At 38.5% G+C, this 14,978-nt stretch overlaps 1 protein-coding gene across 1 annotated transcript in view; it reads left to right on the forward strand.

Annotated features, from left to right (window-relative positions):
* The window catches only part of LOC129756286 (uncharacterized), a 64,684-nt gene that overhangs the window by 8,909 nt on the left and 40,797 nt on the right, over positions 1 to 14,978 (forward strand). Inside the window, exons 3-6 of the mRNA XM_055753109.1 lie at positions 840 to 1,002; positions 1,179 to 1,512; positions 1,591 to 1,774; positions 14,029 to 14,145. Of these exons, the coding sequence (XP_055609084.1) occupies positions 840 to 1,002; positions 1,179 to 1,512; positions 1,591 to 1,774; positions 14,029 to 14,145 (798 nt within the window). The remainder of the gene's footprint in view (positions 1 to 839; positions 1,003 to 1,178; positions 1,513 to 1,590; positions 1,775 to 14,028; positions 14,146 to 14,978) is intronic.

Genomic DNA, 14,978 nt, shown 5'->3' on the forward strand with positions numbered 1-14,978 from the left:
ATTCTTTAATTGAACAAATAAAAATTTGTATTAGCGCTAAGCTCTATGACGAATTTGGGTAAGATCAGACTACGGGAAGAGCTAAAGCAAAAAACCTGAAACTTATCTGGAATTATATCGATTTTTTTCGGGATCAACATAAAAACAATTTTTTCACCTATAAATATTGGTCCTCTCATTCGTTTTTTTTTCCTAAATTTGAGTTTTCTTAAAGCCTTGATTACGACAACATTTCATCTGAAGAACACATTTCGTTTAAATTTTTGATAAAACATGATCTTTAAAAGTTACTAACAAATCGAAAAATTAACATACAATTTTCCAAAAAAATGGTTCTGCTAACGTTGTGACGTCAAGCTGGAATGGGTCTAATGATTGAAATGCTAGAATGAAAAGGGGGGGGGGGGGCTAGAACCGGGGAAACCAGCACATTAGCCTCCCATTATCGCCTCCCCCTTCCCTGCATCCGGGCTTGCCTTAGGCATTTTAGGTCACGGATTGTTATTGAGCATTTGTAGATTTTTTTATAATATCATGTTATTCGAACAATTTAAGGTCTTATGTATTTGTGACTTTATATTATACAAATTTCTAAAGCGTGGTACAAGCTCAAATTGATTCTTGAACGATTGAAAACGCTATAAATAGCGTTTATGTTAATCTCGTAAATATTTCGTTAAGCGTCCAAACCTTGAATTTGGAACTAATAGATTTACCCAGTATCGAAATTCATAAGAAACATTGGATAATTAATTAAGATGCTCTCGTACCTACCTTTATCGTTTCCGGAAAACAAAACTCCATACGCGCGAACTCTGCCATCCCCGTTAACAACCAAGTGAACCAATTATGGACGCCTCGACGACGTCGGCCAGCTGCAGCTCTACGCGGGCGGCCAAATCTCCGAGCGCCTCGCCCCGCCATTCACCTCGCCATTCACCCCGACATTCGCGCCGACAGCTCAACAGCGAAATAAATATCACCGCCAATCCCGGCTATCAGGTGAGTGAACCATGAACATCCACAAGAAAAATCCACACCATTTCCCTCTAGGGCACGTGTTATTGACAGAAATGATTTTGCACCTGATGTTGGTTTTCATCCGCATCTCCAGCGTTGGCCACAATAAAACATGTATGTTTTTCCTTTCCCCCCGAATCCCGGATTTCTTTGGACAGGTGCTTCGCAATTCCCACTCGACTCTGGACCGAACGTGTTCCGACAGTGTGGTGTCTTTGAACTGCCACAAGTCCACCAGCGATTTGACGACGCAACCGAGCGATCCAACCGGAAGTGGGGGTGGAGCAGCTGCTCCAGGACGGAAGGGTCGGCGAAGGAGCAGCCACAAGGGTGGACTGTACATCCTGGCCAGCCGAAAGAATTCGCGAGATTCGATCAAGAGCGGTGCCTCCAACACGTCCGTGTTTTCCAATGAGGACGTTGGCCCTCTGGCATTTCAGGCATCGGCCCGGGGAAGACAGCGGAGGACGTCCAACTTTTTGGAGCTACCGAGTAAGTTTTCTCACACCCGTCGATGAAATCGATCCAGTTTGGGGGGTTGCCCTAATTGATTGATTACCTAATTCGCAGTTCCGGACCATGCCCGGCCCCGGGTCTGCTCGCTTCCGGAACGGCCGTACAATCCCCGGCAGAGCGACGATCTGTACCGGTTGCGGCATTTCTCCATCAGCAAGGGCACCGTGGTCAACTGTGGGGATTCGATTATTTCACGGCGGTCCCGGAGCAACACCAGCGTCAATTCAACAGCCAGTCGGTAAGTTGAGATTGTATGGTTTATCTCGAGTAACTGATCAAACAAATGGTCATTAACAAGAGAAAGGATCCTCATCTCATTATTTCTCCACATTATGACATTGCTGACATTTTGACTTATTTTACATTTGTGACATTCTTTTACCATTTCTGCATAATTTCTATTATTCACATTTTGCTCCATTTTTTACATTAGGTAGGTATATATTTTTTAATTTCCAGTTAATAGAAAGCTTGTTAATGCCGCTCCGTCATAGAATCTTATACCGATAATTTCACCTCTAAGGAAGTTCATTATTGGAGTAGAGTCTGCTTTGTGGGTGTAGTGGTCATGCATCATTTTGCTTGGAAGCTCGAGTCTTTATGCCAGTAGTGCTTTTCCAATCATATCATCTTTGGTACTCTAGGTACGCTTTTGTGCATTTACGCAGTGCATTTTCGGCTCAGGGATTTGCCAAATTGGTATTGGCTTTTTGTAACCTCTTCTATTGATGTAGGAATAATTCTGGGAAAAATCAATTATATCGGTTTTTCAATTCGATCCTTAGAACTTTTATTTTGATGAACCGGAGATGTTTAGATCTAATTTTGAGGACCGATTAAATTCTTGTCATGCATTTCCATCTGTTTGACATCTTGTCGGAATCGGTGCTCAGAATAAGTTTGAGTTTTACGGAATTTTTGTCTGCAGATATCAATATATTGAATACAAAGCGTTTGAATTTTTATTTTCAACAAAAGCAGCTTCCTCTTGCTTTATCGTTCTATCAGAGATCGATTCTCAAGCTCCAATTTTTTAAATGGATCGATCCAAGGTCCTCTCATCTGAATCGATCCTGGAGATCGATCTTTCCCTGTTGATCGATCAATCCTAATTCCGATAGTTCGCACAATATTTTACCGTTTACTAAACTTTGTGAATTTTTTTTTTACAATAAATATATTTTATTTCATTTTTCATTTTTCTTCTTCCAATGATTTACATTTCAAGTGTTTTGCTTATATGCATCTCATCTTTGTATTAATGTTTGTGTTTTGTTGTATTATTTACAATAAGTAATAATTAGTGTTACAATGATTGTACATTAGTGTTAAGTTATGAATTATTAAAATATAACTACCTACTTACACAAACATTAACCTATATCATCAACTCACGAATAATATCATGCTCAGAAGCAAGGCACCTCTTACCAAATCGTTGGTTATAGTTTTGAAAATTGATGTCCAGAGTATCCATACAAACTTTATCGTGGACTTCGACTGTTCTGGTCCATGGGGGCAGTTTAAGTATCATCTTCAAAACTTTATTTTGAGTGCGTTGGAGCCTTAGTTTGCGTATTTGGGCGCAACTCTTCCATACAGGCACTGCATGCTCAATGACGGGATATATTATTTGCTTATAGATGATTATTTGATTTTCAGTACTCAGCTTGGATGATCTGTTAACGGGTACATGAATCGGATTAAGATGTTGCATTTCGATACTGTTTTCTCAACATGGGATCGAAAGATCAGGTGATTGTCGAGCGTGAGGCCTAGATATATTACTTCGGAGGACCGAATTTTAACGTTGTTTGAAGGGACAAGTTTAGGTGATCTAGAGTGCGGAAACAAGATTGTTTGAGTTTTGGCTGCGTTAATTACTATTTTCCAACTTTGGTAGTATTCCGTTAAAGTGTCTAAACCTCTCTGCAAATTGCGTGCTTAAGTTCGGACAATGCGACCCTTATACATTATAGCGGTGTCATCAGCAAACTGGGACAACATACCACCTTCAGGGAGCTGAGGGACGTCAGCAGTGTAGATATTGTAGAGTATGGGTCCTAGGATACTTCCTTGCGGAACACCGGCCACGATTTTATATTGATCAGAGCTTGCTCCATTCAGGAAAACACGGAACGCTCGACCAGATAGATAGTTTTTAATTATCTTGATGAGATACATTGGGAAATCGAATCGCTGCAGTTTGAACACCAGCCCATCGTGCCGAACATTATCGAATGCCTTTTCAATGTCCAATAAGGCCATTGCCGTTGTTTTGGATACATACCGGTTTCGCTGGATGGTATTATGAACTCGGGTGAGTTGGTGGATTGTGGACCTTTCTTTACGAAATCTAAACTGTTCTTTGGGAAAAATTTTTTGTGTGTCAGCGAACGACAATATACGTTTTTGCACTGATTTTTCGAAGAGTTTGGAAAGAGACGAAAGCAAACTTATAGGTCGATTGCTCTTGGGAATAGAAGGGTCTTTACCCGGTTTAAGCACGGGGATGACCTTAGCTATCTTCCACACTGTGGGGAAATAGCTTAGTTTCAAGCAACGGTTAAATATTTTGGCTGCAAAGGCAAAAGAATTAGGACCTAGGTGCTTGAGCTCAATGTTGAAGGTATTGTCGAAACCGGGGGCCTTCATGTTTTTGGATACTTTCACAATAGCCATCAATTCTTCCGCCGTGATTTGAGACTCGTCGGAAATTATGCTGGAGGAACTACTAACGGAGGCGACACCTTCACAAACAGCACTTTCATGTGGACTGGTGTTTTTTCCCAAATTATGAGATGACACAAACTGCTGACCCAACGCATTCACTTTTTCTTGGGGCGATATCAACAGACCATTATCACCCGAGTCTCCTGGGGAGACTAAAGGAGGCACAGGTTTGAACCTCTTTTTGAGGATTTTAGTTAACTTCCAAAATGGTTTCGAGCAATGACATTTGTCGAAGTTTCTGTTGAAAATCTCTTTTCCGGATGACTATGATCCTCTCCTGGATAACTCTGGTTAAATTTATCATCGTGAGCTTTTTATTTAGGTCACCAGTACGCTGGTACTGACGTCGATAGATATTCCTCAATCGGATTATATGTTTAGTGGTGCTATAGATTTGGAGAGAGGTACTCACCTGAACTAGTTCGGCCGGGACTGTTCTGTTACGGGCTGCCACGATAGCTTGCTGGAGGGATTCCAGCGCCAGGTCCACATCTGCTGGAAGTTCCAAAGCCTGTTCGATGTTGATGTTGGTTTCGACTTGACGTTGGAATTCAGGCCAGTTGGCGCGATGATAATTGTGCCGTGATTGTTGGTTCACCGTTTCAACCCGCGCTCCAAGTTCCATTATTACAGAATAGTGGTCGAAAGATAACTCTTCGAAGACGATGAGTGTTGATGGAGAGGACATGTTGGTCAAGAATATGTCCAGGATGGAGTGGACACCCGATCTGGAAATTCTGATTGGATTATCTGGAGTAATGATATTGTAATGTAAAGTTTCAAAGCCTTCAGCCAAGATGATACCATTCTGATTCCGCCGAAGGTTGCCCCAGGTCTCATGTCGAGCATTCAAATCATCTGTGATGATATATTTTGAACGTCGTCGAGTCAACTTTGCTAAATCCCTGCGTAGTAGGTTGTTCGAGCCATCCCTGGAACTAGTTTGCTTGTGACAGTACAAACAGATTATTGTGATTTGCCCAAGCGATGTGGATACTTCCACACCAATGGCTTCGATGATTTTTAGATTGAAGCCTCTTTTTTGGTACGATCGAGCCTGAGTAATCGATAGTTCGGAAGAAAGATGTTTTGATCGGGCTATAGATGTGTTTCAGTTATTGCTGCGATGTCAACTCCCTATACGTTGAGGAAGTCAAGTAGTTCAAAATGCTTATTCCGCAAGGAGCAAGCGTTCCAATTAAGTATTCTAATAGTTTCACGGTCCATACTTGGTTAGGAGTTGCAGTGCAGCATGGAGCTGTTCAGATCGGGTCTAGCATGATCGGAAAATAATAATCACTTCAGCGACCAACTTCACCAGTTCCTCCGATGTAAACGGAGTTTCATCGTTGTTTGTACCGGACGTCACTCGGGCAAAAGATAAACCTGGTGAAGATGTAGGTAGATTTGCTGCAGCAGTGAGGTGTTGCTGAACGGATTGGCTCGTAGAGGCTACGATGATGGTGCACTCAGACACAGGAGCCCGGGGAAAACGTTGATTGTTGAGGGGAAGTGGGGCCAGGTTCGGGACGATTCTTCGTGGAGGGAGCTGAGGAAACTCAACCACAGAAAGCGACGGGGAGGCTGGCGTTGGGATCAGCAGATGTACGGCGAACCATTGAATAGACCGCTTGCGGCTGTAGACTAATCTTTTCCAGTTCCGATTTCACGACGGAGGCTTCGAATGGAGGCAAACCTCGTAAGACCACTTTCAACTGTTTCGCCGATTGGATGTCATGGGTGTAAAATTGGATTTCACTATTAGTCAAGAACGCACCAACTTGTTGATACTCATTCATGCTTGAAAACAGGATTTTTGTTCCTAAACTGCATAGTTTAATACACAGGCCCAGGTTTTCCTTGGTAAGCGCCATAATACTTTGAAATATACAAGGTAGGCTATTCCGCTCTCTTTCAACGTATTGGTAAGAGGCCCCAAAAAATAGTTATGGAAAAAACTGGCAAATGTATGAAATTTTTCAGAAAATCAATTTTTTTCTTAAAATTGACAATCATTAAAATTATGAGAAAAATATGCATTGATGCATTTTAATGCAACGAACAATATTTGGCTTTTCAAAATCGCTAAAAGTAATATACAACGGGCTTTTGATCGATTTAAAACTAAAATTTGAAGATTATTTTGCCTTGTGTGTTCTTTTTCTTGTGCAGTTTGAACAAAAATTCTAACAAATTTTTATCAATTTTTATCACAGAAATATGAAGTGTTTTACATCTTTATCAAATTTTCAATATAGACAGAAGAAAATATTTAATTGTTTGCTTTCAAAAAAGAGGGACGGTGATGAAAATTTCTCCTGAATGCTCATTATTTATGGTTCAGATCCGAAAATCCAAAGCAAAAAATAGTTTCCGATGAGCCTGAACAATCAACCTTTAATCTGAGGCCCTTTTCAAAGGAATCGAATGGCTATTGACGGAGAAATTTATAATTTTGATTGCCATTCCATTTAAAACTGCCAAATTTTCATAACTATTTTTGTTGCTATGCAAGCATGCTGTGTACATACACGGAGCTTTCAAGTGAGGTTAAGCGCAATAGTTTACCTGTTATTTTCCATGTACTATGGGTAAGCGCGGCCTCCAGTTTGGCGACGTCTTTCAATGGAGTGAAAAATTGAGGCCTACTTTTTCCTTTTTGGGAATAGCAGCTGCACTTTCATGTTCTTCCGGTAACAACGAGAATTGGTTGCTCTGAAGAAGGCGTTTCGTGGCATCATCCAAAGATACTTCCGGTTGGGTTCGAGCTCTATTTGAGGGCCCTCCGGATGGAGGTGCTGTAGAACGGTTACGTCCCATTTATTTTCTTTTGGCGTGCTGCAATAAACACGCCAAAGCAGGCGACGATGACGATGACGTGTCCAACGCGTGAGAATGACGAGAGCGAACGATTTACGTTGTGGTAAAATCAGTGTTCGGCACAAAAGCGCTAATCCGCTATTCGCTAGTTAGTCCGCTAACTTTTCGTTAGCGGATTAATTTTGCCGCTAAGTTTTGAGTGATTTAGCGAATTAAAAAGTTCCGCTATTTTTTGGTTCCGCTAATTGAAAATCGCTAACTCTCATTTATTTGTATCAACATCCCGAATTATAAGTGACAAAATAAACTTTTTGTCATTAATCAAGTTAAGGTGACATTGGGCATCAGTCTGATTGCTTAATTAGACTAGTTGGAGGATTGGGTACTCGAGTTAGAGAAAAGATGTTATTAGTGTCATTTCTCTCTCTTCTAGCACTTTTTTTCGCAGAAAAAGATAACCATAAAAGGTACTAAACAATATAAAACTATTTTTAACATTCATTCATCAACATTTTTCTTCAAATGGTTAAGATATTTACTTTTCACAATACAATTTTTAAGAAATTTTACAGATCAGTTCATATAAAAATAAGATAACATAATCATTGTAGCATTCGTTTTCAGTTCAAATAGAAATTGTATATATGTTTACGTTTGACAATGCTCCTGCAAATTTGAAAAAGGGGAGAACAGTTTTAAGATTTTAAATTATGAGAATGTAAAATAATTCAAAAAAACAACAAAAAGAAATGAATTGCACAAAAGATTGTTTGCAACGAAATTGCATACTATCTACTTTGCACAAAGCAGATAAATTGAGTAAATTTTTAACCTAAATTTAAATAAAAAAAGAGATATCTCCCATCTTTCTACATTCTGTTCTTTTGCTCTTGTAATTGTTCAAAAATTCGTTTTTTTTTTCAAAATAGTAGAACACAGAGAGTTGTTGAAATTCTCATCTTTGACAGATTTTGTTTTGCTCATATAGTTGTATGAAAATTCGATCAATTTATCTAATTTAAAATGAAATACTTGAAACATTATTTATTCCTCCTTGAGGAGTTGGAAAAATCGAGAATTTGATATTTGTTCCGGCCTTTATGTTGTTCAACAGTTAGCGATTAGCGATTAGCGCTTTAAGCTTAAAGCGATAACTTTTTCGGCACATTTAGCGTATTTTATTAGCGATCGCTAACTTTGAATGAGTTAGCGATCTAATTAGCGACGATATTTTTTCAGTTAGCGATGCCGAACACTGGGTAAAATCAATACGAGTAAAAATCTCGGAGCTAAGAGTAAAGTAAACTTTACGGTTCGACTGTCGCGTAACGAATGATAAACTTTGTGATCTCTAAACTATTATTTATGGATTGGATTGGATTGAATTTTGTTTATTTATAGAGGATTTTAACCATCTTTGTCATTCTTTCTTTTTGAAAAAGAAGGTTACGTAGAACTACGCTTTATGTGCTTGATAACTCGCATTCATTAAATAGAACTCAAGCAATAGATTCATACAAAAATACGCATCCATTTGATGCGCAGTTCGTCCTCCACTTCTAAATTCAGCTAAATTCACTAGTCTTCCTCCTGATATAAAAAAAAAGTTGTTCTGACATTTCATGAGAATGTTATCTTTAAACAATACGAGCTAATATCAAAATATCTTCGATGCGTGTGGATTAGAGTGCTCCAAATGACCCTAAATACATATGAAAAAGTTATTCGCTGAAGGCTTCAATTGATCCTAGGCCTAGTACAAGGTCTCATGCCAAATTTGGGCCAGATCAGATCACGGAAAGAAGTCGCTCAACGAGCCTAAGGTTTGTATGGGATTTTGAGACATTTTGTTCGTAAGGAACATGAAAATCCAAGTTTTTATGAATAACTTTGGTCCCTTTCGGCCGATTTCTTTTAAAAACGGTTTTTCTTAAAGCCTAAACTATGAAAAATATTTTATCCGAAGACTGCATTTCGATTCGAGTAAAGATAAAAAAGTTATTAAAGTTCAAAATTGCTATCTTTTTGAAGGGTGATATTCGCTCACTGTTAATGAGAGACACTGCTTCGAACACTTTGACGCAGCAACACTGATAAAAGTTACCCCATTTTTGAAGTCTAATAACTTTTTTAACATAAGTCGAAATGAAGTGCAGTGTTGGGAAGAAATATTTATGGTAATTAGGGCTTTAAGAAAAATTGTTTTTCAAAGAATTCGGCCGAAAGGGACCAAAGTTGTTCATGCAAAACTGGAATTTCATGCTCCTCCCGAACAAAATGTCCCAAAATCCCATACAAACTTTAGGCTCGTTAAGCGACCCTTTCCCGTGATTCGATTTGGCATGAGACCTTGTTCTAGGCCTAGAATCAATTCAAGCCTGCAGGGCATAACATTTCACAAGCTTGAAATTTCCCATACAAATTTGGGGCAGTCTAGTATGGATTTTTTCACACCTTTTAAACAAAACTAGCATTCAATAGTGAGTTTTGAAATAAACAATTGTTTTCTGATTTTCTGCTGAACTTTTCATTTCAATTTTGGCGAAATTATAGCAAAAATGCTACACCTGTAACGGGTACACTATTTACTTGTAAAACCAACAACAGAAATTCTTTGAAAACTTTTAAATTGATTAACTAAGAGCCAATTGGAAACAAAATAAAATGAAGCAATAATAATAAAATTAATTATCTATAAATTACCTTCACTCTAAACAAAAAAATTAAATAAAGATTTCGAAGATCAAAATCAATCGTTGATCAAATAAAATCAACGAAGAAAGTCGAGCGAATAAATCCTCCTGCCATATACGACCCTAGAATAATCATTAACATGATCATCATTAACATCAGAAGCGCACCTGTAGATGTATTTGATAATCCGAATTTTTGGAGTAGAAAGTATGGTTTACAGAGTGATCTTCCAGATGATCACCGACTGCAAACTTGTTGTGCATCAGGTGAATGACCTCTTTCGGGATGCTTTTACTCACCTAAGTTTGGAAGAAAAAATGCTTGATCTTCGAACTCGGGTTTGGAAGGGGAATACAAGGCTGCATTGTAAATTCGCGGAAATGAGAGTTATTGGTTTAACTTCTCGAGGTCTTCGTATCGGGAGTTCCAGTATGAAGTTGAACTAGATTCAAGAAGGCTGATTTCGAATGCGACTTCCTGATTCACTTAATCTTGTAGTTCAGTTGGGTGTAGACCGTTAAATTCGCGTGGAAATTTTTAATAATCCAACCGGTGATTCGTGGACCAGTGTTCCGATTATTAATTAGCCCATTTTTGTGTTTTCCGCTAAGCTACTTAGGTGGAAAAAGCGCAGGAACGTGTAGTTAGTGCTAAAAAGTGTAGGAAAAAGAGCCTACCCAGTTAGGTAAGGTGTGAGAACGCCCGCTCGCCGAACGATACGTGATACGCCGCTTGTTTTTGCGACAGATTCAAGAAGCCCACTACAGCTTCCTCCAGCAGCCGTTACATCGACGAAATCTTCGACCAGCTGTGGCAGCCGGGAGATCTCGGCAAAAAGTTTTCCTGAGCGCCGTAAAGAAGTGGTGCTTAAGCCATCCGCTAACAAAACAGAAGTGTGTCGGGCCTCTCGTTATATTTGGCGCCCAACGTAGGGCACGAACCCACGACCCTGAGATTAAGAGTCTCCCTCGCAGGTTTTCAGTGTCCATCCATTCGGGAATGGTCCGATCAGGAATGTCTCCCGGTGAAGGACTCATCACTACTTCACTTCACTTCGCATCCATAAAGAAAAAAACAGTTGCTTTCTCGATTTAAAACGAGCACACTCTTGAAAGTGCGACTGATCATCTCGAAGGCAGTGAGTGAACTGAAGCCCCCTCAAGTACCTTTCAATAATTGTTTCAATTTTTTCTTTTTACTTATCTCCGGGAAATACAGGCGAGATTTTCAACGAAAAGTTTCTAGTTGAAAACCTGTCAGATAACCGAACTAAAGGGTTCGTTTTGCTGTCCATTGAGAAAGTTTTCAAATTATTTCCACACAAGCAGTCCAAATATTTTGCGCACGATTTGACCATCATATTTTGTTAATTTTACCAGTGGTCAGCTTTTCTTCCTTGTAGAAATTAAGTAAGGGCTATTTAAAAGAAAGCTAGATGAACCAGTCAGAAAAAAATTGACTTTTTCATTAATTCCTCTACTAATATTTTCGGACTGAGCTTGAAAAAACCTCTCACATTCTCTCACTACATGGAATCAATTATCTTCACATTTATGCAAATTTCAGCACACTATTGGATCCTCTAGGACGTCCTAAACAACTACCATGTGAATTTTGGTCGAATAGTTGATTTCCAGCTGTCCCTCGATCCGAAAAATTTATCAATAACCTTCAGTATTGGACGCTATCTCAAAAACCACTTGACAGATTGTCACCAAATTTTATACACGAACACATTACATTACTAGATAACTTCACTAAAAACTTCATCAGTTTCCATTCATGCATTCAGAAGTTATTCACAATACAAAATGTTGCATTTTTTTTCGAATACACTCCTTTTCCATTTAAGTCAATTTTTTATGAGACAGCTCTTCTCCGGTGGAAGGCGCTTGTAACGCCTAAAAAAAGAAAAAAAAAGCTTGGTTATTGATTGTTTAAGAAGAGCAATATTGTTCGAGATAGAGAAGAAAAAGAGAAATCGAAAGAGGGAAAATGGAATAGAGAGTTTTATAATAACAGCTACTAAAAAAAAATTTGAACATTTAGAGAGTGATAAAGAACATAAATAGTGAAAAAAGATAAATACAGTTAAACATTGAGATTAAAAATACAGAAAAGAATGCAAAAGAAAATTACTAGAACAAAGAACAAGTTAAAAACATTAAAAGGAGTTGGTGTAGGCAAGATAAAGAGGCACAGAAATGGGAAAAAGAAGATCATTTAAGAAACAGATTATGCAGAAAAGTAAAAAAACTAAAACCAAATGACAAAGACAAAAACAGATAAGCTAAAGAACCAAAGAGTGAAGAAAAGAATAAAACAGAGGAAAAAAATAGAGAAAGAAATTATGAGAATTTTAAACCTTTGATGTTGAAAAAGAAAGTAAAATTCATTGCTTTATATTCTACTACATTAAAAAAAAAAGAGCAACATTAACAATCTTTAACAGCATTCTAACTAATTTAAACTTTCGAATTGTTGAAAAAAAAATCAAAAAGTGAAGTTATATGTTGAGAATTTATCAAATCGACCTCATAAAATCTTCATAACTTCCAATGAAATGAATCAATTAATGTTAAGATCGTCTTAGCATAACAGATTACATCCAGAAAGCAATCAATGATTTCCTTCGAATTTGACTCCTTTGGCTTATTCTGATTCAGACACCGTTTTTCCGAAAATTTTGCGAAATAACGAATTCCGAATAAGAATTCGTAACCACATCCAAATTCAACGGAAAACATTAATTGCCTTCTAGATTTAATACTTCTGCTATTTTCAGAATTCATCATGAAGCGATGAAAATAAACTTTCTGTTTAACACAAACGATTCTTTCTTAGGAAAAGCGTCTACCGAAATGAGACTGTTCTATGTATTGTAGCCCTCAAAGTTTCTTCAAAAGAATTACTCATCAAGAACTTCCATTGAAAAACCATTCCTCCGAAATACTTTTTCATGGATCCGTTAGCTCTACAAACTTTGATCAACTCTTATCCAGATATGATTGTAACGATTTAGTAATTTGATATTCATTTCGTTCTTCATGTGAAACTGAATAGTCGTTCAATGTACAATATGTCAAAGTTCACGAGTGACAGGAAAATCCGAAACAACTTCCGGGATCCGTAATAAATTTACCCAGCATATTATCATTTCATTACCATTTATCTTCCCGCGCCCATTTTTTCCGCGTCCGCAGCTCACATCCAGCAACCAGGATTGATTTAGGCACCCAAATTCGTTCCAAATAAACTCAATCAAAACTCAATTCCCAACCATCCATTCATTCATCCCGGTGTGTGTGACCCTCGTTTGGATTTGTGGGTGAAAAAATGAAAATCTCATCCAACAACGTGGAAGTGGTAGCAAAACATAGAAAAAAATGAAAACCGGATTTAGCAATAAATCACACTCATGATGATGAAATGCCAGCAGCTTTTTCTCGTACCGATAAAGCGATAAACGATTCCTATTACATTAGCAATTTCTTTTTGATGCCTGTTTTTCCCGCTCACATTCGGCAATCCCATCTCATCTTGGGCGATGGGGCCCTTATCAATTTATCATCTCTCTTCATAATTGATAAACTTTTATCAAAGCTCCTCTTAGCTAGAAGAACGAGAACTAGGGTAGATGGGAAAGGGAGCTTCTAGAAACAACATAAACATCAACAACAACAAAAGGGTAGAAACGCGGCAACCGATCCTTGAACGAATTTCAATCCAGCTGATGGAACTGGCTTGAAGGACGAAGAAAATCACTGCTCCAGACACCAATGCAACGGCAAAATCACAATCAGTGTACGTGCGCGAATTTTCCGACGGAGCTGGCAATTATTTAATTAACCTTTCCCGCCACATGCTACATACACATATTTCCACAAACCTCCCCGGAGTCCGGAGCACGCAATCTTGTGGCTTCTCGGAAAGAGTTTTCCTTTTAAATCTCTTCCTTTCCTACTAAAGAGTAATCTAGTTTAGAGTGAATACAAAGTGAAGCTTATATATTAATATTTTAAGGTCGGTAATTGATTTTAAACAACTTCGATCGATCGAGTTCTTACCTTACGTAGTATAGTTTAAGAGGAAAATTATTTTAAAGTTGAAGGAAATTTCTTTCGTCTCAGAGCACCATCCTTGGCTGCTCACGTCAGTTTGATTCATTACCATCTCTCGCTTGGCAAACTAGCGAATCGTGTGCAAATCCTCTGTCTCATTTACCGTCTTTTTACCATCTTTCAGTGCCAGCGAGCGGTCGCCCTTCGATGGATCCTGCTGCGGGGGTGGATACGCTACGGTGGATTCCCTGCCCTCGTCCCCGGTTGCCGACGAGGATGACAGCGAACCCATCACCACGAGGTAAGAAGGGAAAAACGTTAGCCCGTTCCGTTTGTGTAGCACTTGTATCTTTTAGCGTAGCGTAGCGCACGAATGAAAGCGATTCATCGTCTCCAGAAGAAAGCAGTTCCTTTACATTCGGCGGCACATTGGGTCACAAGCTTTCATATAGACTAAGTTTTTGTAAACTACTCTTATCATTACTTCAATAAATTATAATCTGTGAGTTTTTTTTTTATTTAGAAGGATTTCAGTCTATCTAAAAGAGGATGAAGTGATCTTGCTTATGTTTTTTAACTGATAAATTATTAGGGTAAATGGTCATGGAAAATCACTAAACCAAGAATTTAATCCTACAAAAATTCTCTGAGAACGAGAACCGAAGATGACGCCAGGTTCGCCATAACCACGCCGCGCCGATTCATGTATCGCCCAGTAGACCTGTTCAGCACCGAAGATAGTGCCGGGTTGATTCAGCAAAACCATAAGGGAGAGTGGGGATACTTGATCCCCTTTTCTTATTTTCACCATATATTTTTCTAAAAATTTAGCAACTCGCCGTCTTTTACATTTTCTGACAGCTTGTAACTTCAAGTTTCTCTGCACCAAATATTACAACGATAATTGAAACCGTTGATAAACTAGAAGCATTTTCGTGGGAGTAAAAAAAATTGCGATTTTTCTGAACTTAGGGGAGACTTGATCCTCCAGTGAAGGAGACTAGATATTTTATTTAGGAAGCCCTAATCCTTGTTAAAAAACAAATAAAACCCCAAGATAGAATGTTAATTGACAATTTTGGTCATGTTTGTTCTCATTTCACAATTTATTGCAGACATAAGAAGAAAATTCTA

The sequence above is a fragment of the Uranotaenia lowii genome, chromosome 3, assembly GCF_029784155.1.
Source record: "Uranotaenia lowii strain MFRU-FL chromosome 3, ASM2978415v1, whole genome shotgun sequence".
In the NCBI taxonomy this organism is placed as follows: Eukaryota; Metazoa; Arthropoda; class Insecta; order Diptera; family Culicidae; genus Uranotaenia; species Uranotaenia lowii.